Genomic DNA, 24,889 nt, shown 5'->3' with positions numbered 1-24,889 from the left:
GGGTGCTGAGGATTCATTTATCAGCTTTCAGCTCTAGTGTCATTGAGGCAGGTCTGATTTCCAATGATTTCATTATCATCTGTATGTGCCTGCCACAAAAGAAATAGAACCGGGGGCAGAGTTACTGCAGGCTCACTAAAAAGTGTGTCCCTTTTCATTCATACTCCTTAATGGTATTGCCAGTGAGGGAGGGGGGGAAAAAACAAAACTAACTAGTGCTAGAGTACTTAATAAATACCACCTGGCTCAACCTCACCAACTGCTTCCCGCTGGCTTTTGCAGAAGTGGCAGTGCATTGAGGACACATCCGGCAAGCTTCGAATCCACAAGTGTAAAGGACCCAGCGACCTGCTCACCATCCGCCAGAGCACACGCAACCTCTATTCTCGAGGCTTGCACGACAAAGACAAAGAGTGCCATTGTAGGGAGTCTGCTTATCGCTCCAGCAGAAGCCAGAGAAAGAATCAAAGGCAGTTCCTGAGGAACCAAGGAACACCAAGTAAGCCATGCCTTGTGGCAGGCGCATGCTCTAGTGACACACCCCTCCCCCACCCCAACACAATCCAGATATTTTGGTGCCTAGATTTCAGAATAAAAGCAAGATCATTCATTGTTCAGTTTAAAGTAAGATAGCAAAGACGACTTAGAAATTTTGCTTTGTAAATATTTCCACTTAGCGTAGAATGAAAGTCTTCTCAGGGGACAGAGCATCAGAAATTCAAGTGCTTAGGTGGATATTCTGTGGGACCCATGTGGGTGGTTTAGATCCATTTTACTTGACCTTCATGGAAATGCTCTGATATATCTGTCTGCCTTAAGTTGCTTTAAAAATTAAACTTCAGGTATCAGTTCATGTGTGTTTAACCTAAGAAGAAAGACATGTTATTAAAGGCATGTTTTTCATGTTTTAGACTAAGTAGATTTGAATATTGCCAAATGGTTCTATCATACCGACTAGTAAGTAGGATCAAATTAGTTGAAGTCAGTATGGCATACACTTACTGCCAACAATTTCCTTCATAAAAACTCCCAGGTAACTGATTGACACGTGAGCTTATAGACTTACAGAAAACAAAACAAAACAAAACCGGGCTAGCAATCCACTGAAGAGTGAGAGTCTAGTGCCACCTAATGGCCCATGTGAAAAATGGCTCAAATCTGTGGTGACTTTTCTGTGTTAGGAAACAAGTTCTCTTTAAAACTGTGTCCAATTGCCACTGAGCATGGCATGGCATCCCACCCTAAGGAATGAGCTCCAACAAGCTAGTTCATGTACCAGGCTTGTATGGAGGTCCTACTGCCAGGGTCCCCTCAGCTAGTCCAAGCTTCACTACTGTCTCCCACATATGGAGGGCCTAGTTCGGTTCCCTGGAGTCTCCACAGTTGTAGGTCTAGAGTTCATGAGTTTCCATGAGCTTGGTTCAGCTGTCTCTGTAGATTTTTGGAGCCCACTCCCCATAGTGGGATGCATGCTCAGCCTTAAAGCATGGGAGAGGGTGTGGCCCTTCCCCAATCTATTGTTCCAGACTCTGTTGACTCCTCATGGGAGCCCTTACCCGTGAGGAGTGGACTGGGTGGGCTAGGGGGTAGGTGAGTGGGGTGGGAGGAGGTGGAGGGAACAGGATGAGGGGTGGGAAGGAGAACTGTGGTTGGAATTTAAACTGAAATAAAAAATTTTTTTAAAAAATGAAAAAAAAGAAGGGGTAAAGAATAAGTATGTGTATGCATTTACTTTTATAGTCATGGGAGAAAAAAACCTGCGTCCAAGAATTGGACAAAAATTGTCAAGAAAATCCTAGGACATTTTTGTGCTGAACAGAATGGACTTTAGGATCATAAATACCTGATTTGTGTCCAAAATTGGCTGCTATTCAATTTCCACAAATTCTTTCTTTCCCCCACAAATTCTTAAAGTGGTTCAAAACTAGAAAAGTTAAGAACAACTGAGTTACAGGGTGGTGGTGGCACATAGCTTTAATCCCAGTACCCGGGAGGCAGAGGCAGGTGGATCCTTGTGAGTTTGAGGCCAACCTGGTCTACAGAGTGAGTTCCAGGGCAGCCAGAGCTACACAGAGAAACCCTGTCTCAAAAGCCACTCCCCCCAAACCCACTGAGTTATGGGATTGTCTTTCTTCCTGGAAGGAAACTGATCACATTTAAACGACACAAGACTATCACAGCTGACACAACCACTCTGATACAAACATCCCACTTATTAGCAGGAACACTCTCCCCTTTCCAGCTAGTTTTCACTGTGTGGAATCGTGTGTGCCCTAGAACAGGTGTGGGTTCCTCTTTTTCTGGTGTGAGGGCAATGCAAGTCATTCCTCATCTGGAAACTACAGGGTCCTGTAGGAAGCTGTCTCCCAGAGAGGGAGGCTGACAAGTCCCATGCCCCCATCTCTGCCAGGCTTCTTTCTTACTTAGAGAAGATCAGAGGAGTGTGCCTCCCAAAGCCCAAGTGTGTAAACAGAGGTCAGAGCTTACACGTGATAACTCTCATCCAGGACCCAGTAAGCACTAGGTAAAGTCCCATAGTCACGATGCACAGATGGCTTTACTCCTCACCTTGTGTGTTTAAAATGTTACATGGCCAATGCAAGCATGCACAAATTTAACATTTTTAGAGTGTTCCTCTGTACTTGTGTAAACATGAGGCGTTCAGAGTGTTCATCTTTTTGAAAAGGCAGCCGAAGGCAGTGGTGAGGCTGTAACCTCACACAGCACATCCAGGCCCTGGAACCCAAGGAAAGGTATGAACACCACAAGGCTTCAGTTCCATCTTCCAAAAATGTGAATGATAGCAACAATGATGTTGAAAACTAAATGTGAAAGTGCATAGCCTGCTAACCCCCTTGATGGGGGAAGGGCCCAAGGCCAGAGGAGCATGACATCTGTAACGGGACACAACCAGTAAAGAGCTTTCTTTTGTCCCTGTAATTTCAGGAACTATTCCAGGACCAAGACACCCTGTAGCAATGTAGTGGGCACTGCTGTCCCTCTCTAAGACCCCCAGGTGATACTGTTCTCTCACCCACATGCACCAGTTCATCTGTATTAATTGCTTTTCCTCTCATTCCAGAGTATAAGCCCAGATTTGTGCACACCCGGCAGACTCGGTCCCTGTCTGTTGAATTTGAAGGTGAAATATACGACATAAATCTGGAAGAAGAAGAATTGCAAGTGTTACCACCAAGGAGCATTGCTAAGCGCCATGATGAGGGCCACCAGGGGTTGGGAGGCCACCAGGCTGTTGCTGGTGACATCGGGAATGAGATGCTGGCAGACAGCAATAATGCAGTGGGGCTGCCCACCACTGTCCGTGTGACACACAAGTGAGTCTGCTTTTGTAGTGCCCAGGGTGGAAGTCAATATTACCTCACACCCCATGCAATCACCATGAAGTACCATGGAGCAGGATGAGCTCACCCAGAATTTATATTTTTTAGAGTCATCACCCCCCATATCTACCCCTTTCTATCCTTGGGTTGTCACTTTGTTTCAAAACTTAATGGGTGGGACTAGGGACATAGCTCTGTTGACTGACTGTTTACCTAGTTTGCAAGATGCTCTGGTCTTGGAGCTGGATAGTGGGCTCAAAGCTTAAGAACTCTGGCAGGTCTTCTGAAACATAAAAGTTTGGTACCCAGAACACACATAGCGGGTCACAGCTGTCTATAACCCCCATATCAGGGGATCCAACACCCACTCTGGCTCCCACGGATTCTACATACACCTGGCCCACAGACATACAGACAGACAAAACACCTCTATACACAAAATAAAAACAAATAGCCAGTAACATAAGCCCTAGGGTCTGGAGTTGATTCCAGCCCCAGGTAAACTAGGCTTGGAGGAGCGTGGTTATGATCCCAACCCTCAGGGCTTGAGCAGGATCAGAAATTCAAATCCAACCTAGGATACATGAAGCTATCTTAAAAGAAAAGACTGAATGGAGAAGCTGGGGGTCTTGTTCAGGACAGTGTAAAGTGCTTGTCCAAACAGAGACCCCAGGTTAGAGCCTTTAGAGCCTCAGCATGGGAAAACATGGGAATGTAAGTGGAGTACTTGAGGTGTGTTTTTAAAGGCAAAAATGGAATGATATGCTTCTTCCGAGACCATTTTCCTCTGTGACTCTGAAAGCATACACACACACACACACACACACACACACACACACACACACACACAAACATACGCACGCTCCTGTGCTTTAAAAGCTTGAGCTGGGGAATGGAGCCTATTCAAGGGAGGATGAATGTGAAAAGCTGCAATAAGATGTTCTTGGAAATGACCTAGTTACAAGCAGTGACCCCGTCCCTCATGTGGCCACTGGCCAGGATGCATTCTCATTTTCCCTTGTGCAGGAATCAGCTCTAAGGTCAGTGCTTTTATCTACACAAACAGGGTGGAAGGTGCCGAGTTCTCTTTGCTATTGCTAGTGTTAGTGTTTTCTGACCATAAGCCTGTTTCTCTTGGTCCTGTTTCATGTTCAGATGCTTCATTCTTCCAAACGATACAATCCATTGTGAGAGAGAGCTGTACCAATCAGCCAGAGCATGGAAGGACCATAAGGCCTACATTGATAAAGAGGTCAGTGTTGGGGCTGGGGTAGAGTTTGGTGATAGAGAGCTTTATTGCAGTAAGGAAGGACCTTAATTCCAGCCCAGCATCGCAAACAAAGAGCAATCCGTGTGGCTGTGTGTTCAGTAAGCATCCACGTGTCTATGTTCTCAGCTTAGTCCTGCTGTGAGATGGGGGACATTTCGTGTGTGCATAACCTCATTTTTGTAATTGACTAAAAACTGGGAAATCCACCAAGGCGTTTATCTTCCTCCTACTGAAAGCAAGTGTGGGAAAAACAGGGATGAACCCGATAGTCTTTTGCATATGTTTGAGAAAACTATTCAGTTATAAGGAGATATATGATAATGTTTCTGTGGCATAGTGATTAGAATATAGATGGAATATAAATGTGTTCTATGACTGGCTCATCCCAGATGTTCTCTGGAATAGTTATAATTGTGGAATCCAGCAAACAAGGTCACTATATTTTGTAAAGAAAAATCCTGATCTTAGAAGGTAATTGTGTGAATGTGTGTTTTCCAGATTGAAGTTCTTCAAGATAAAATTAAGAATTTAAGAGAAGTAAGGGGACACCTCAAGAAACGGAAGCCTGAGGAGTGTAGCTGTGGTAAGCAGAGGTGAGCATGCATCCCAGGGTCATTTTCTAACCCAAATGAGCCAGAGTGATTAGCTGGAGGCTGGCTTCTCATTCATTAATGCTGAACATGAATCCATTGCCATAAGGCATATTGTCCTCACCCACTTAAGTCAAATTAAATGTGTCATTCACTTAAACAAAGGATACAAACAAGACCCACTAAACTGAAACAGTGACAAAAGAATAACTTCCTGGTGTGTGTGTGTGTGTGTGTGTGTGTGTGTGTGTGTGTGTTTGTGGTGTGGTGTGTGGTGTGCCATTTAATCAAATGAAAGGGTGTGTGTGTGTGTGTGTGTGTGTGTGTGTGTGTGTGTGTGTGTATGAACATGAGACTCACTTTTTAATCTTCTGACCTGCAGCTATTACAACAAAGAGAAAGGTGTAAAAAGGCAAGAGAAGTTAAAAAACCATCTTCACCCTTTCAAGTGAGTAACTTCATGTTTGTCATGTTTACCAGGAGTCAGGGACTATCCATGGTGACTGGAGGGATCCCTGTGTTGCACAGGGGATTCTCCTCCATACATGGTCTCCTCTATGAGGATCAGTGAATATTTAGCAGACCCTTGACTAAATTAGGGTGTTCAGCAAGAGTAACCCGTAATAGTGCTGACCTCTCAAAATATAAGGAATCATGAAGTTGTAGGTGCAAGAGATTTTGTATTTGAATATTGACAAAATTTAAATTATGTGGAAAAACAAAAGCAAAAACACCTGCCAAGGAAGTCAAAAATATATCTGTTGGAAGACGAGGAAAAGCATTGTAAAATACTGTCTTTTGAACATGGCATTGCTATGGCACTCATGAACTCATTCATAGCACTGATGATTACGGGCATGAGATCAAGCCAGCTAGAATGCTAGCGTGGGTGAGAGTGGAGCTCATGAGGCCCGCCCTTGAGGAGCTATTGGCAGTTGATAGCTGCCGGAGGAGGGAGAACCACTCTTCTTTAGGATGGTAGGTTGTCCATGCTCCAGTGGATGGTCCCACCCCTGCACATATGGGCATCATTAATTAGACTCAGTGGGGGGAGGGACAAGCACCGGGTAGATATGGTCATATCTCACATACATGGGTGGAATTTGGAGTTCTCAAAAATAAATATCCTAAAGAAGAAACATAATACATATTTTTTAAAGCTTATGTAAAATTTGCTGAATGGTTTTTAATCCACCTATTGTAAGCCTTCCCATCCAGCTAAGCATTCACTGACTCTGTGGCTGCCTGATAGATACTGAGCTACTGGAAGATCGCATCATTGCCCAAGGATTGTGGCTGGGAATATGCACTGACTCATACCAAAGCTTATTTCCATCAATGCTTAACAACAAGTGACTGTCAGGCTTAAAAAAAACCCTAGGGACATTGAGTGAGTGAAGATGTCTCTGTGACACCAGCTAAATTTGAAGCCGTCTATGAGAAAAGGAGGTCACCAGAGCTCCTGTGTCTGTGCAACCTCTGAGTACACGCTTGTGCAAGGCTCAGAACATGATCCTACTTTTGGTAATCTCCTTTCTGGTCATCAAAACAGTTCCTTGTCTTGGTGTAGGGAGGCTGCTCAGGAGGTGGACAGCAAACTGCAGCTCTTCAAGGAGAACCGTCGGAGGAAGAAGGCCAGGAAGGAAAAGAAACGCCAGAGGAAGGGGGAGGAGTGCAGCCTGCCTGGCCTCACCTGTTTCACACATGACAACAACCACTGGCAGACTGCCCCATTCTGGAATCGTAAGTCGCCCCCGTGGCAGATCCTACCTGAGTGCAGAGAGCACCTCTCCTACCGTACTAATGTAGGCTAAGAATCTCACAGATAAAGCACAGCAGCAGAGGGTAATCCAAAAGCAAAACGCCATATTGTTCTGTGCTCAAACCATCTTGCTAGGAAAAAAAATCACTTTTCCTTTAGAAACTATGGTTTGTTTGTTTTTTGTTTTCATTTGTGTTAGTTTTTGTTCTGATTTTCAAAGATACAGTCTTACTATGTATTCCAAGCTGACCTAGACTGTGTAGGCCAGGCTGGCCTCCCATTTGCAGTCCTCTTGGCTCAGCCTCTCAAATGCTAGAATTACAGGTTTACAGGCTTCTATTCCTAAAAATGTTCGGTATTTTTGTTTAAAGATACCTAGTGTCTCCTTGAGGTTTCACACAGAGGCTGCCCAAGGCAGTTACTCTCAGTAAACCTGCTCAGATCAGTGACAATAAACACCTGGGGCAATTTTGTCCCCAAGATTGGCTTCTGCTTTAACTCCAATGCATGTGTCTTAAAAGTAATAAAAAAACACAGTAAAGATGCTGTAAATGCAGGGCCCACACCCTCCTTATCCTGTGTGCCTTTGGTGGAAGACCATGGGGTCCAAATGTTTTCCATTTTGTCTTGAATGGCAGAAAATATAGAATAACTGTGTACTTTTGAATAATGTGTTCATTTTCTTTGCTCTCTGCATGGGGTTCACTAAGCAGTAGAGGAACCATGCCCCAGGCTCTAGTGGCCCATTACCAGACTGAAGGTTTATCAAGAGCAGATAAAACCCCTAACCTTCCAAGGGTCAATGGAGGGCAGCCAAGCAGCTTCTCAAACTGGCATGTGGAGTTCCCCCAGGTCATTTTGTCGGAGATGGTGGAACCACTTTGGGCAGCTTGTGCTTCACAGTTCTGCCCCTGATTGAGTTGTGTGTGTCTTTGCCTGGGTGTTCACAATCATAGTGAGGCCAAGTGACTCTTAGTCACTGCACTCACTCTTGACATGGAGTTTGGGGAATCCCTGTTGGCTATTCAGATTGTTGTCAGAGGCAGGGAGGGTTCTCATCTTATTGGATTCTAGTGGGGAGGGGAAGGCAGGCAAGCAAATGAGCTAAGTGGAATAATTACACTTTGTAGCCATGGAATGAAGGAAATAATAATTAAAGCATTTAAAGGTACCCTTTAGAGATGCCGAAGATAATACATGTGGCAATCATCTTCCCACGACTGTGACAAAATACTCGAGAGAGTCAACTTGAAAGATGAAAACCTTCATTTTTCTGCCCAGAGCCTTAGAGTTTCAGTTTGGTTGATCAGCCTTCTTCCTTTGGGGCGTGTGCTTAGGGAATCACATGGAAGAACATGATAGAGGAATCTATCTGTGGTGGGAGCACATAATACAGGAATCTATCCATGGTGGGAGTCAAATGGGAGCACGATAGAGGGATCTATCCAGCTCGTAGTGGCTAGGAAGCAAAGAGAGAAAGAAGGAAGGCAGTCCCCCTTCCCTGCAGTCCTCATCAATCATATGCCCCAATGATGTAAGACCTCGTACTTGGTCCCAGTTTATACAGATTTGATCCTTCCCAATAGCACTGCTTCGGGGCCTTAAGGGACAGTCAATACCCAAACAGTGCAATGGGTCTCTTTACAAAGGTGATGATTAAGCCAAGACCTAGAGTTATGGTAAAGTTGTCTAAAGAGAAGACAACCAGCATCCCAGCTGAGTGAGTCTGTGAGCAGGGCTCAGAAGTTTTTATACTTGTATATTTTATGAAGCAAGTTCACAGCACATTTAAATTATTGATTTGGAAAATTTCTACATAAATTATGAAATTCTGACTGCCCAGATTTTAATATGTAGGTGTGAACTAAATATTCACATGAAAAGAATATGAACTATAAATGACATACCGAGAACACTTTGTATAAAAAAATACCAAGCAGATGAAAATATACCCCATATTTTAGAGGTTCTTTTGTAAAATTGTTTCTGGGGTGAAGGAGAGGTGAATGTGCAGAGCACAGAGCACTGGGGAGTTTAGAGCAAGACCAAAATCTGTATGCCATCATGGCTGTCACATGTCATTGTCAAGATTCATCTGGCACACAGGAGGAAGAGGTTTGAGGATCGTGAGACTGCGGCAAGCCTGGGCTACATGGTCCAAACCCATAAACTGGTCAGCAGCAAGAGTAGTGTGGGTTAAAAAAAAAAGAGTAGTGTGTGTAGACCGTCAGCCCTGTGAGAGGTCAGCAGTGGGGAGGTTGCAGTTCCTAGCGGAAGGTTATGGAGCACGATGTACCTTCCTTTCAGTTTTTAACTGCCCCCCAGATCTGGTCTGTTAAAGTGTTTGAAAACATGTGTCCAATATTGCAAAGGGCAATAGTCTACAGCTAAAAGTCAGCTTTCTAACCAGACTCCCTTGCTGGCAGCTGGCAGCTATGTGACTCTGGGCGTTAGTTTTCCCATCGCTAAGTGGGTGTAAGTATGATAGTATGTCTCACAGTTCTTTGAGAACTAAATAAGCTAAGCTAATCAAACATACCACATCAGAGGTATATCCCATTGACTGTGCCTATCTTAAATGTTTTAAGAAATATTTGATAGAAAGCACAGTTCTGAAATCCCATCATTACCTCCTCCATTTTTACAAGAAGAAGAATGGATGGCTGGTTTTAAAATTTGATGTCTCTTAAATATTTTCTACATGTTAGGAAGGGAGCCTCTCTTTGTACAAAAGATGTTGACAGTCAAATCTCATAGCATATTAAAAATTCTAGAGAGGTTTTGGGGTAACTCAACCAGTAAGGTGCTTGCCATGTATTCTGGAAGACCTGAATTCATCCCCAGGACCCATATAAGCAAGCTTGGTAATCATGGTTACAATATTATTGCTGAGGAGAGAGAAATAGGCAGCTCCCCAGGGCTTGTGGCCAGCCAGTGTAGACTTGTTTGGTCTGGGCGTTCCAGGTCAAAGATAGACCCTGTCCCAGAAGCAAGGCAAGTGTCACCTGAGGAATGACACCCTCAGTTTTCCTCTGTCCTCTGCATGTACACACATGTACCCTCACACATGCATGCTTGCCTGCTCCTGTGCACACACAGATGGTGCTGTAGGATGCCTTCTGTAATTGCAAATGACATCATCTCCAAATCCATCAAGCAAGGTTCCACCCTCATCTGATTCTCTGTCTTTTCAATATATAGTTGTGACACTGGCAGTGTGACCCTGAGGCACTCATTCTGTTGCCTCATGAAACAACCATGTTTTCCTCTTTCAGAAAAGATTTTTTAAAAAATACCCATAAACAGAAACTCTGTCACTCTTCTCCCAATACTCCAACCACTCCCCGAACTTTGGAGACCACCACCTTCCAGAGTTAAAGAGGGTGACTTAACTTAGTGGCCTGCAGCTTGACCTTGTTCTTTGGCCTATATAGGACCCCTGCATTTCCCCAGGTTACATGGAGGGAAGGATGTCATCCTGGATAGCCAATCACAGTATTTATAAGAAAGCAGCCATGAAGCTTGTAGGGAGATATTGATGTGGCCAGCTTGTGAAGTCTCTCATTCTTGCCGTTGTGCTGTTTTTCTTTCTTTTCCGGCAGTGGGATCTTTCTGCGCGTGCACGAGTTCTAACAATAACACGTACTGGTGTTTGCGTACAGTTAATGAGACACACAATTTTCTCTTTTGTGAGTTTGCTACTGGCTTCCTGGAGTATTTTGACATGAATACGGATCCTTATCAGGTAAGACAATGTTTTTGTTTAACAAGGGTGGTTGGAAATGGGATAACCAGACATGTGCTTGAGTCCATATTCTCTCCCACTTCGTCCACAGCTCACAAATACAGTACACACAGTAGAGCGGGGCATTTTGAATCAGCTACACATACAGCTAATGGAGCTCCGAAGCTGTCAAGGGTATAAACAGTGCAACCCAAGACCCAAGAGCCTTGACATTGGTAAGAAAACGTATTACTTCTGTCGTATTCAGAACATTCTCTGTATTATCAAGATTTCTCCTTTTGACACATTTCCATGTATGAGCATATAGTTTAGGGTACTTACAGAGAAACTTTGTAAATAGTTCCAAACAGAATTTGATATCAAAGTTTCTCACTCTGAGTACAGTGATAGGAAGCTGAACTTACTGAAAGATCGAGTGTGAGTTGCCCTCCAATCTCTTGCATCTATCCACTGTATCAGAAGACCTCGGTTTCTGACAGAAGCATTCATGGGGAGGTGAAATTAAGGCTTTGGGGATTTCTTGTGGTTGCCTTTAACAGTTCTTAGTAAACCAGAAGCTCTGTTACAGTTCGCTTGGTAGAGACACACAGTGCCCTGCTTTTCCTTGTCATCATCCAGAACCGTCCACCCCTGTCTGAATCCCTGCCCAAGACAAGGGAATTACATTTCTTTTATCACCATCTTCCATTTGAAGATACAAATATTTAGGAAGCTCATTAATTTGGAATCTGAAATGCTGCTGGAAAGATGTTCCCCACCCTGCCCTGCTGTGTGTGCCTGTTTTCTCCATTGGGTTTATGTAGATGTGGCTCTTTGCATTGTTTGTTCAACCTTTGCCTTGCCACTGAGAAAAATCATTGTCTATACCATCTATGTAGAAATATAAATGTCAGCTATTCACAGAGAGGAAGAAAAGAACTGGAGATGAACCTGACATCCCTACAGAATGACAAGCTCAAGTCACTGACTTTGGAAAGCAGTTTGCAGGAGCCCCCATACCCTTCGTGAGACACATTCTTACTGTACATAGCTGGGTTGGCCTCCAGTTTACTGTGCAGCCCAGTATGGCCAGTTTCCCAGTGTTGAGAATATAGGTATAAGTTAAATGCCTGACTTGCAAGGGCAATCTCTCTCTCTCTCTCTCTCTCTCTCTCTCTCTCTCTCTCTCTCTCTCTGTCTGTCTGTCTCTTTTTCTTTCTCTCTGGTTCTGATTATAAACACATGTCTGTGTCTATATACAGGCTCTTGCACATGACTGCAATGCAGAAGAGGCCCGAGTAGAATGCCAGAATCCCCTGGTACAAGAGCTACAGGCAATTTCAAGCCACCTGACGTGGCATTAGAAACCAAACTCTGGTCCCTGGAAGAGCACTATATGCTCTTAACCAGTGAGCTATTTTTTTCTGCATCTCAGATGGAGCATATTTAATGCAACCAAATCTCATCCTGTGGTTTGCAGGTCCTGTGTAAAGTCAGCATCCCTAGCAATAAAAATGACATGGTCATGTCACTTTGTGGTAGTTACATTTTGTTGCTGTGATAAAATGTCATAACCAACAGCCATTTATGGAAGAAAGATATTGTTTTGGTTTACAGTTCCAAGGGGAAAAGAGTCCACCAGGATAAGGCAGCATGGTAGCAAGTGGTAGACAATGTGGCTGGAGCAGGAAGCTGAACCACAAATAAGAAACAGAGAGAGAGAAGAGCAAGTGAGGTGACATTATAAACACTCAAAGCCCACCACCAGTGATATACTTCCTCCTGCAAGACTCCATCTCCCCAAGGTTCTATAACCTCCCCCAAAAGCTCCTTCAACTCTGTGTTCAAACATCCGACCTGATGGGGACCACAGACTTGAAGGGAGCAATGAGGTTCTCCCAAAATGATCAACCCACTTGCTTGTCATTTCCACCACTGTAGGGTCTAGATTAACAACCTATAAGAAAGTCCCATGAAGTGTCGAGGCTCATTTCTCCATCAACACATAGGGAAAATTACCCAAGCACGAACCAGGCCTGCAAAGCGGGTCTTTGGCGGCTTACTTCACTTAGCTTAAAGCTAAGTGGAAATATTGTGTGTATATGCTGACTTTTTTTCAGAAATCAAAGAAAGAAAACAAGGAAAGAAAAAGAGAGATGAAAAGCAGAAGAAAAGCCAACCTATAAAGGCCTGAGATCTAAGGCAAACTATTACAAGCATTAGAAATATTACACATAGCTATCACTCCCCTAAAGAATATAGCAGCCTAAGTCATGGGTGATGACTTACCAGCTCCACTGTGAGAAACTTGATAGGGTCCTTAATAGTGAAATGACAGGCCAAGTGGGACCTAGTTATTGCTGTGTGCTTTAAGTAGACACCTCCAGCGCCTGGACTGTTCCTGTGGGAGATTATTACTGGCCTCTCTTTTCAAGCACCACCTCCATCTCTCCACCCCTGCAAAACAATGTTTTTAATTTACTCAGAACTACATGAACTTCTGGAAACACTTTTCCCACTGCTTTCTTGTTCTCAACCAATTTTGTCTTTTTACATTTTTTTTTTGCCTAAAGCCTTTTTATTCTTAGCACCCAGTCCTTTTGAGACTAATAGACTATTCCATTGGATGTCAAGGCTGCCTGTATTTAACACAGTATGTTTCTTTCTAGGATTTAGATGTATTCATGGAAACTGCATAGTGAAAGGTCCTATGAGTTCTAAAGCTAACTGATTCCTCTTCTATTTTCCTACATCAGGAACTAAAGATGGAGGAAGCTATGACCTACACAGGTATTCACACTTGTTTATTCTCAACAGCATCTTTCCCATAATTGCATGATCCGTCATTTCCACTAGTTTCTGTTTCTTGCCATCTTGCACAGAGCATAAGTTGTGGTGCATGTGTGTCCTAACGCCATCCTCATTCCCTGGCTCCAGGCCCTTCATTCTGCTTCTAAATCAATTCAGCTGCCCCCCACGAGATGCCCTCTGAGCATTTGCTCTCCGCTGTGCATGCCATGCCTGTTTGCTTGTTGAATGATGCTTTGAAACAAGGAATGCTGCGACAGGAGAATGGATGGTGGCCTCTGGGAGAGCAGGGAGATTGATTTCCTGTGTTTGATTTTCACAACTGGGTAGAGAAGCTGCATGGAACTGAGAGATTTTTTTTTTTCATTTAAGAATACAGCTAATAATTAAAAAAAAAAGGACTAAGGGAAATTTTGAGAAGACTCTGAAGCTGAAGTCAAAGACAAAGAGAACTCAGATGGCTCTGCAGGGTGGAGGGGAATGAAGAGAAGGTGCCAGGGGTGAGGGACAAGGTATTCAGGGTCAAGAAGCATGTTCCCAACACACACGAGAACAATAGTCCTGACACATGAAACTTTACAAATAGCCTTCACCTTGACATACTGCCCCTCCCCTTAACCCATACCCTTGGCTCATACATGAAGGAGGCAGTACACCTGGGAACTTGTCCACACATCATCCAGAAATGTCATTCATTGCTGATTTTCTACCCTGAGCCTAGGCCTTTGGAGGATTTATCTGAAATGTGCCATTTTGGGGTGAGGTCTATCCTTAGGATCAGCACTAATGGGGACCCTGGGGGTTTGCACTCACTTAAACAGCAACTTCCTACCAATACAGGATGCATTCCTTGGCACCATCCACACTGATACGTCCTCAGAGAAACTGGAGAATATTGTCATCGCAAAGACCCCTGGTGAAACCTCCCATCAACTTCCTGAGCCAGGGTCTCCCATGCTTCCCTTTAGAAGCAACTCATTGTTTCAGAGAAACTAAGTGACATCAGGAAAGGCAGAAAAGAAAGCTGGGCTACTGGGGCATTTTATGTTTGCTTCTCCATCCTCCATCTGCCCCTGCCCCAACCCTGCGTCACCCACAGGAAATATAAATAAGACAGAGCAAAGCCTTCTCTTAAGCTAGCCATTCCCAGGAATGGGATGACAAGGCACTGTCCTCTACACCTGAACTGTCACCTGCTTCCCAGTGTGTTAAGACATTTCCAAAGAATGACATTATAAATGGACTTAACATTAAATATGGACATTACAGTTACTTTATATAATTCCAATTTATGCTCAAGGATATTCAGTCTCCTGTGTATTGTTTGTGTCATGAAAGAGGTTAAAGAGTATTAAAAGGTTAGTTAAGGCATGTGCCTACCCATAACTCAGTCACAGTTACTCCCCATGGCAAAATGAAGTTAACCTAGATGACAATGAAGAGAAGGACATTTGACTTCACTTGGAGTGTAATTAAGTGATGGACATGTGATACTCCCCGCTTCCCTGGTGCCTGCCACCTCCACTCAAAGGTTCAATAACCCCTAATTTGTAACCATTTTGGCACAGCCTTGGCAACTTCAGCTGCGGAAAGGTGCTTGCAGGATGACACAATGTCCCCAGATGCTCTTTTTGCTCTGTTCCAACTCCTCACCAAATGGCAAGTTTAGCCGATGCTTTATAGGTCAAAATCACTGTTAGCATCTGTCTTAGTTACTTTTCAATTTCTGTGATAAGACACTACAACATGGGAAGCTCATATGAGTTTATGTGAGGCTTACAGTTTCAGAGGGTTAGATGGTCATCACAGTGGGGAGCATGGCAGCAGATGGGCAAGCATGACATTGGAGCAGTAGCTAAGAGCTCACATCTCAATCCACAAGCAGGAGGCAAAAGAGAAAGGCAAGAATCTCTTTGCAAGCTCAAAGCCCACCCCCACTGATACACCTCTCCTAACAAGGCCACACCTAATCCTTCCCAAACAGTTCCACCACCAAGTACTCAAATATATAAGCCTATGAGGGCCATTCTCATTCAAACCACCACAGTATTTGACCCCAGTGTCTCAGAACCATGGAGGCAAACTGACTTCCAATGAATGTCTGTGCTTCTCATGGGGAATCTTAGTTACTAAGAGGTCACTGTCTTGTCACACCAGAGGCCTCAGCAATCCCCAGGGCAGGGTTGGGTGTGGGCTTCCTCCCTCACAGGTCTTGTTTGATTAAAGAGAACATGGGTAAAAGGAGCCTCTGTGTGAGTAGAACTATTTCAAATGCTGCTGTTTTCAAATAGTATTTACCCTTCCAAAGAACTCCATTGATGGCACACCTCAGGGTGTCTTGGCAAGCTTTCATTCCCTAAGGTTTTTATAGCTGTAGATAACAAACTAAAACTAGGTTTAAAATATTTAGTTAGTTATCAATTAATTTCGTGTGTAGAAGGAGCAAGTGTCCCAGTGTACTTGTGGAAGTTCAAGGACAACTTGTGGGAGTCAGTTCTCTCCTTCCACCATGTGGGTCATGGGTGAAACCAGGTCATGAGACTCAGTGGCAAGTGCCTCTGCCTGCTTAGCCATCTTCTCCCTCCACTCCAACCCCAAAATTAACTGTAAAGTTCAATGAGGTCAGACTTCATTAGAAATGATGACAGCAAGGGCCATGGATGTAGCTCAGTTGGTAGAGCACTTGTTGGGCATGCAAGAAGACATTGTTCACTCCATGATCCTGCCTAAAATTAGGTGTGATGGCCTACATCTGTAATCTCAGTACGAAAGAAAGGAAAAAGGGAAGAAGGAGGGAGGGAGGGAGGGAGGGAGGGAGGGAGGGAGGAAGGAAGGAAGGAAGGAAGGAAGGAAGGAAGGAAGGAAGGAGATTTGTAACAGCCTGATGTGAACAATGAGAAATTGGAAAGCTCAACGTAGCTCTGTAGAAAGTATATATTGTGGGCTGGAGAGATGACTCAGCCATTAAAGGCTAGACTCACAACCAAAAGAAAGTATATCTTGCACAAAGCAAGCTACGCAATTGTAAGGAATATTCAGACTATATTCAAACCTCTTGAGAAGATCTTCGGAGAGCAATCATTCCCCTGGTCACCTCTTCCTCTGTTGTCAGCACATGAGGGACTGATCACTTTCCCCTCAGAGCAACAGCTAATGCTGAAGATGGCTGTGGGCAGCATAGTTGCTCATTTCCATGGTACTGCCTGGCTGCCTGTGGTTCTAATCCCTGTCTTGTTGTGTGCACAATTGCTGTGTTACAAGCTCCAGGGAGTAGTGGTGTTAGTTAGCGGATATGGATACCCAGCAACCTGCATGGATGAAGCAGTGTGAGAAGGAACAGTATGTGGTGTTCCTTCTCAAACATCAGTTAGTGTATTCTACAAGTGTCGCCCAGAAAGGTGTATTCTGGAATTTCTTTTAGTGATTTCATGCCCTTCTCGTTTCCAGCATGGGATGAGACTTAACCTGTAACTTGAAATCATTTACGTTTATTCTAAAGATTTGCTTTTCAGGACAAGCCAGCCACACATTTGCTCTCTGGATTGAGAGCTTCATAAGAGCCCAATAAAAAAGTATGGATTTGTGAGCTGAGAAATGGCAGAAGCCAAGACAGGACACAGATGATTTAGCATCCCTAGTCCAAGCTGGCCCGGAACTCATTAATCAGTGATCCCAGAGGACAACCTTGAATTTCTGATCCTCCTGTCCCTCCTTTTAAGTGCTATGACTATAAGCTAAGTGCTAAGATTATGAGCACGCAACACCTCATCCAGTTTATGTCATGCTGGGGACTGAACCCAGGGCTCCATGGATGATAAGCAAATGCTCCATCAATTGGACTATATCCCTACCCTAATGTCTAATAATTTTTAATGTCCTATTGTCATATAATGGCATTTAACAGAAATCTTGCCCCATTTGCTTCATGTCTCTCATTTCCTCTTTCTCCTCATACACACACTTTCCGGATCAGTTCTAAGTCATTTGCAGGCATCCTATCCCTTTTTGTAGAAATGCTTTACTATGTGTTTTCCAAGGATATTTTTGCATGTGACTGTTGTGCACTAACTAAAATTGGGCCATCAACATGAACCGGTGCCATTATCTAATCCACATTCTGTGGTCACATCTAGCCAAATGTTCCAATAAGGTGGTGATTATAGTGTTTGGTGTCTGGTCCCAGGCTCAATCCAGAATCATATATCATACAAAGTTGTCACCTTTTAAAGAAAGGAGTCATCCCTATTGAAACGGTTTCTTCACTTTTCATTGTTGGTAATGACATTTCGTAGACCACCATCCAGTTGCTTTTATAAAATGCCCCTCAACTTGATGTTTGTCTAGAGTTCTCATAACTAGATGCGAGTTGTCTACCTGGGACAGGACTATTATTAAAAACAGCACTGTGCCCTGGGGTTGTCTTCTCTGGGTGTTTGTTTTTGGCTAATGTATTGTTTGCTAGGCTAATCACTATGCAATTGTTTGTCTTTATCTCTAATGAACAGACGGTCTACTAGCTTTTGCTGGCAGTTGTGATTTTTGCCTGATCATTCATTGTGCTTGTTTGATTTTGTCTGGTGTTGGAGCAAGCACTCTATCACTGAGCCCCATTCCAGCATTGCATTATTCATTATTAATGTGATGGCAGCAAATGGATTTTTTCTCCAGCTCCATTGTTCCTCCGGTGCTTCTCAATGTATTCTTCCGTGAAGAAGTGACTTCCCAATTCATCGTTTATGTAAAGATGGAGAAAACCTCTTTTTCCTCAGGATATTCTTTTCCCATCATTATTGTAAGGTCACTAGTGTCCCTTTAAGTCCTCTGTGTGATTCTGGAACATTCCCCCTTGTTCTTGAATACTTGTTTGATGCTCTGAAATAGGTCCTGAAAATTTTTGTCACCCAACATTTAGAAGAAACCATTCCTGGACACCGACTCCTATTTGAGAGGTCTGGAAAGTGGCCACCAGATGTGGACTTGACATGTGCACAGCTGCTGCATCCATGTCCATCCCTTTACCTATGTAGACTGTCTCAGAAGTGAGCTAATTCTTCCAGCGTGCCCTCACCTTGTGCTTAATCCTAATGAGGGTGCCTTTAGGCTATCCCCATCAGGAGAGAGAGAGAAACTTTGGAACTGAGTATGCCATTGCCATGAATTTTCTTTTCTTTTCTTTTCTTTTTTTTTTGTTTGGGTTTTTTTTTAAGATTTTTATTTATTTATTATGTATACAGTATTCTGCCTGCATGTATGCCTACAGGCCAGAAGAGGGCACCAGATCTCATTACAGATGGTTGTGAGCTACCATGTGGTTGCTGGGAATTGAACTCAGGACCTCTGGAAGAACAGTCAGTGCTCTTAACCTCTGAGCCATCTCTCCAGCCCCGCCATGAATTTTCTTGTCAGTGCTTTTACCATTAGTGAGAATTGAATTTGTCAAACTGATTTTCAGCAACTATGAGCTCTCAGATAATTTGTCCTCTTTAGATTTATGAATAAGCTACATTACATTAATATATCTACTAAGAAAAATAAGCCTTTCATTCCTCAACTGATTTTTATTTAGGTCACTGTTCATGCTTTTCTTTTCACTAGTGGTTATAAGGAACTTGCATCACATTTACCAGCAATATCTGCCTATAATCTTCCTTCTCTTGGTGCTAGCACTATTATTCAACTATGATCTTTGTTTCTTATGGTCGCAGCAGCAATTTGCTGTCACATCTCCAAACAGCATACACTTATTCCCTTGCATTTCCAGGGGCAAGAAGTCTAAAATGACTCTTTCTGGCCTTAAACGTGTCAGTGGGCTTGCATTCATTTCAGGGCTTCATAGAACTCTGTTTCTTTGTCCTTTCTGATTTCTCAAGTGGCTGCCAATTCCTTGTCCATGGCTCCGTCTTTGAAGGCAGCACCGTAAGCATCTCTAGTTCCTCTCCACCTCCATGCTTCTCCTATGCGTTCCACAGTAAGGCTCCCCTGACCTTCCTGCTTCTCGATACTACCATCTCCCTAAGGACTCCCCTGGTGGTTATCTTCACTTCACCTGAACATTGCCCCATCAAGACCCATAACTTTGTCACACATGCAAGCTCCCTTTTGCCTCCTAAAGTGATTCCTGTGGCTTCTGAGGGGTTGGATGTGGACAGCTCTGAGGTAAACGGGACCATCGTTCTGCCTTACTGTACCCTCAGGGTTACACTTGTTTCTCTCCTGATGCTCTCTCTTCCTTTCTGTTTTCTACAAGCTTGTAGAGCATCAGGGCTCTAGGTGGGCAACATCTTGCCACCTAGAGAAACCATGTGGACCCAATGCTTCCTTGCTGAGTGGTTTTAATAGCCCCTTCTTTGATGGAGACTGCTGTTTCAGCTTCCTGTCTCTGCTGGGTCAGCTTCAGCAAGCTGCTTCTTGTGCATTTGCACCTGGAGGACCTGGATGAAGAGGAGATTGGGGTGACACGAAGAACTACATAGTTGCACCAGCATCTTCCCCTATTCACTCTTCCTTATACAGCTTGAAACCTACCCAGTGGTGGTCGGTCCTCTTTTAGCTTCCTTCGCTGGTACCCGTTTCTCCTCTCACTTACACAGCAGATACATCAACTTCTCTGATAATTCCCTATGGAGCCAGGACTCTGAATATTCTATGCAGTAGGCTGTGTCTATTTAACTCAACGTATCCATTTAAAATGTGAAATAGCAGCCAGGCATAAAATGGTGATGTGTCCTTTCAATCCCAACACTGGGGAGGCAGAGACGGGTGGATCTCTGTGAGTTCAAGGCCAACCTGGCCTACAGAGCTAGTTCCACAGCAGCTGAAGCTTCCCAAAGAAACCCTGTCTTCAAAACCCAAAATCAAAAAAAGAAAAACAAAAAAAGAAGGAAGGAAGGGAGAGAGAGAGAGAGAGAGAGAGAGAGAGAGAGAGAGAGAGAGAGAGAGAGAGAGAGAAGTAATAGCTGCTTAGCCTAAGAAGCAAAAAGTTTCCATGGGTGTGAAAATATGTAACTCGGCAGTCTGAACTGGTCCATATCTTCTGTTTCAAACCTGTAGTGATGTTTTTGACCATTTCATCTACCACTGGGATTACAGATCCCAGTCCCGAGAGTGTGTTCCTGTCCAGACCCAGGAAGCACCTTGAGCCCTGTGTAGTCCACCTGCCAGCTGTGAACTGGGGAAATTTTCCCCACGACCATCTAAATCCTTTACCTTTCTGGTGGGCCTATGGAACAGCTCTAGTCAGCATTACATGACTAAAGAGGTATGAGAAAATACATGTAGCTTTGGACCATCTTCACATTACTGCAGCCCATGACCTGTCCACTCACGTCATACACATAACTAGTACCTCAAGGAGGCACACGCAAAGGGTTCCCTTAGTGGTTCCAACGATGTTCCAGGAAGTCCTCTTGCTTATTCCTGTCTTGGGTGGGGAGCTTCTTTTATTACGTGCCCATATATTTCACCTTGCATCCTCCATCATTTCTTCCTCATGAAGTTAATTGCTGTTTCCCCCCCCCCTTTGAAACTTAGCAAGGGTCACATTGCTTTCAGTCACTTTCCCTTGTTTTCTTGTGGTGTCCAACTGTTTCCTATGGCCTTGAGTCCTGAAGGAGGGCTTGGCTGGCTATAAGATTCTTGATACAAACTATTTTCTTACCCAAGACATTCTCGGATGCTTGATTGACGGACCCATTACTGCCATGTGGCTGATTTGGGCAGCTACGTTTTCATCAAGATACTATTTTTATTTATTTTTTTATGTTTTCTTTTAGAATAATTATGTAAGTACTTAGTTGGCTTTTATTTCATTAATTTGGAGAATTTACGTGATTTCTGGTTTAAAGGTTCCTGTTGGTATAACCCAATATACTATGTCCTTACCATTTAACTACCAGGGGCTGGGAATGGGGCAAATCACATGCCTTCTGGTGGACCTGAAATGTCTTCCCTTTTGCTTCCCTCTTCCTCTCCCACCTGAATCTTTTTCCCTTTCTTTGTTTCCTCTCTCGCTGGAGCACACTTCACAGAGTCTGCCATCGTGAATCCCTTCCAGCATCCTCCGTTGTCTTCAGGGCCATGACTCACCTGGACTCTTGACAGTGTCTCACACATGGGGATCATATTTCTTTTCAGGCAACTTCAAGTCAACCTGAGTTCTATCCTCACTTCTCTTCCCTACTTTTTCCCCAAGGCTGGTGCCAAAGTGTGGTTCACAACTCTAGGGATGGGGGTGGTATTCATTATTTGGTATTCCTTCTTTTTTTTTTCCTGCTTACAGGTGACCTGAAGACCACAACCATCTCTCTTATGGTTCCATCAAAGGTGTGGGTTTTGTGTAGCCTTCTGACTTTCCTTGTTGCTGCATAGCTGTGAGGAGTCCATTCTGCTAGTCTGGGGTGCTTTTTTCTAAGATTCATCTGAGCACAGTGGTGTACTGTCAGGAAGAAAGCTAGTGTGCAGTGTACACATGTAAAACCCACTCACATAGAGGCTTCCTGGAAGCATACATCCATGAAGAACCACGAATATGAAGAAACACTTCTGAGTGTCTCACTTGAAGAGCTTAATTGCATTTGCATTCAAATTTGGTTTTGTAACCGAGTACCAAGGACTATAAAATACAAATATTGCACTAAGCATTTACCTACTAAATTAAAATATCATGCTGTCATTGGACAGCTGGGCGACTGAGGTGAGCCATCTCTGTCCCTTCATTAGGAAGGACAGTGTCATTTCCACACCAGCCATGCTTGCTTAACAGAAGTTTTCACTTGTTGGGTAGTTTTTCCAATTTTTATTTTAAAGACAATATTTCATGTATCAAGGCTGACCTCTAGCTCTCTGTGCAGCCAAGAATGGCCTTGAAATTCTCATTCCCCTGCATCCACCTCCTGAGTGCTGTGATTACAGTTTTGTGTGGTTTAGGAACCAATCCCAGGCTTTTGTGCATGCTATGCAACACTTTACCAACTGACTTAACCTCCAGTCTCCCCCTTTTCCAATTTTTATTGTCATTCAGTCACCTTTGGATGTCAAGATTACTCCTCAACATCCAAATACTAGGAGTAAAAAGTACTTTTCATTATTACATTTCAAATTAATTTATAAAATAATTACATTGCTCATCCAGTTGAGTCAACAACATTGTGTTGCACTAATGAGGTCCCTTGCCTTCTCTTTTCACAGAGGACAATTATGGGATGGATGGGAAGGTTAGTCAGCCCATTGTCACTTCAGACACCAACTGGCAAGGCCTGGAGGAGTTATCCAGTGGGAATGACCACACTGATGAGTACAGACATAACCCTAGACTGAGTCTGGAGGACTGGACTAGTTACCTGAAGGCTGTAGATAGAACATTCGCACTGCTGAACAGTCACTCTGAGCAAAACAAAGCAGATGGGATTCCAACTGCTCAAAGTGGTGGCCTCCCTGTCACCTCTGCTGAGTTCTTGGTGTCAACAGAGATGGCCTCTGCAGAGTCAGGTGAAGACCCAAGTCATGTGGTTGGGGAAGCACCTCCCTTGACCTTGCCAGCCAACCTCCAAACCCTGTATTTGAACAGACCAACTTTAAGTCCAGAGAGAAAACTTGAATGGAATAACGACATTCCAGAAGTGAATCATTTGAATTCTGAACACTGGAGAAAAAGTAAAACTGAAAAACAGATGGGATGGGAGGAGATTCACCATCTTGACGGTGACATCAGTGGCAATGGCATGACAGAGCTGGTGTTCCAGTCACATCGAAAGCTGCAGCCCATCGGCCAGCATCAACGAGGACGTCCCCAGGATGTGGAGCCAGAAGAGGACGCTTTTGAAGAGCAATTGCATCCTCATGTTCATTCTGACAGAACTTCTGTTCATCAAGTGTTCAATGTGTCCAGTGTGGAGCAGCCTATTCATTCCAGCCACACAGAGAGAATATTGACCAAGATGCAGAAGAATGACACAAAGGAGTGGATACCCAATCTAGAAGGCAGTGCCTCCTCTCCACTCACCTCTGATTAGATAAAATGTTGCCTAAACCTTTCTACGTTTTTATTAGTAAACTAGTGGTGGCAATCGTAGCTGCCAACATTTTGAGCTCCCCTGGGTACCTTTGCACAGTTGAAATTCATGTGCACATGTGCAGGTGATGCTCACACGTAGACTCGTTGTAACTCACTGTTTTCCCAAGAAGAGAAAGGTGGGGGGCATTATCTGTTTTGTTGCTTTGTTTTTGGTACTAAAACAGTATTATCTTTTGAATATTGTAGGGACATGCGTATATAAAGTCTATCCAGTCAAAATGGCTAGAATTGTGCCTTTGTAAGTTTTGAAAGCTTGACACCCTTGGTGAATCTGTCGACACACCTTCCCTGCCTGCATAATGAAGTTTGGATTCATTTCTAACCACTGGAATTATTCAACATCATCATCTTTGGTTCAATGATTTTGCACTTTGAGTTTGAAATGCTGTGTCTGTTTGGTTGGTAGTATTGTTATTTCTTTTCAAAATGGGCTTAGCACACTGTTTGTCCTAGGCAGGACAAAGGAGTAGACTCCCCCCAGTGATGACATACAGTATGGATCACATATTGTTTAATGTATGCTTTTTTTTTTCAGAAAACATTGCATGTATTTTATCCCTTGACGTGCTAAAATTGATTAGCAGAAAGGCATGGCTCACAATGTTGGTGGTAAAAAATAAAATAAAAATGAGTGAATAAGTAATAAACAAGACAAAAAAACCCTGGTTTCTCTCTGTGTGCTTACTATATGCTCAATACTACTAAATTTTGAAAGAAGAGACAGGACAAAGCCCCAAAGCACATTTTACTTTAATCTTCTTTTTTTTTTCTTCATTTGGTTAATAAGCTTAAGCATTGGGAAAATATGTGTAGTTTTGACTTTATACAAGACAATTTTAATAAACTAAAATCACAAGTATTGTAAAATTTAAACACACCAGTAGGGAGATTTGGTTTATAAACATTGTGATACGTGAATATTTTAAAAACTGTCACCAAGCTCTGGTTTTTCTATAAAAATATAGTTCAAAACTGCTTTTTAAAATCTGTACTCTTGCTATCACCCTGTTCCTCTCGGACTTTTAGAGACCAGTTGAAGGATTACCTCACTGAGAATTTTCATGGTCCTCTTCAACTTCCCAAGATCTACTTGTTGTTGTTGTTGTTGTTGTTTTAGCTTGATGGTGGCTTTATTTTCACTTTTAGATAATTCAAACATGTACATAAATTCTGTTTTCTTTAAGTGTTTAAGGTAAACACTTTTAAAGAAAATTTCATGTGGTATAGTTGAATCCTTGGTAATTTTGAATCTTTCTCATAGAGTCTGCATAGGCTAAAGCTAACTGGCTGTTTTATCAGATATGGCTGGCAGCTGTGTACTG

At 43.3% G+C, this 24,889-nt stretch overlaps 1 protein-coding gene across 1 annotated transcript in view; it reads left to right on the top strand.

The window, feature by feature from the left end:
• Positions 1-23,505, top strand: part of Sulf1 (sulfatase 1) — a 68,259-nt gene extending 44,754 nt beyond the window's left edge. The window contains exons 10-21 of the mRNA XM_035438708.1: positions 283-499; positions 3,083-3,335; positions 4,497-4,593; positions 5,110-5,204; positions 5,584-5,649; positions 6,772-6,944; positions 10,566-10,708; positions 10,800-10,923; positions 13,444-13,477; positions 19,366-19,651; positions 20,046-20,145; positions 22,682-23,505. Coding sequence (XP_035294599.1) covers positions 283-499; positions 3,083-3,335; positions 4,497-4,593; positions 5,110-5,204; positions 5,584-5,649; positions 6,772-6,944; positions 10,566-10,708; positions 10,800-10,923; positions 13,444-13,477; positions 19,366-19,651; positions 20,046-20,145; positions 22,682-23,505 — 2,412 coding nt within the window. The remainder of the gene's footprint in view (positions 1-282; positions 500-3,082; positions 3,336-4,496; positions 4,594-5,109; positions 5,205-5,583; positions 5,650-6,771; positions 6,945-10,565; positions 10,709-10,799; positions 10,924-13,443; positions 13,478-19,365; positions 19,652-20,045; positions 20,146-22,681) is intronic.
• Positions 23,506-24,889: the final 1,384 nt, after the last annotated feature.

This window comes from Cricetulus griseus, chromosome 2, assembly GCF_003668045.3.
Source record: "Cricetulus griseus strain 17A/GY chromosome 2, alternate assembly CriGri-PICRH-1.0, whole genome shotgun sequence".
Lineage (NCBI taxonomy): Eukaryota > Metazoa > Chordata > Mammalia > Rodentia > Cricetidae > Cricetulus > Cricetulus griseus.
Note: the sequence above shows the minus strand (reverse complement) of the source record. Positions and strands in the feature narration are given on the sequence as shown.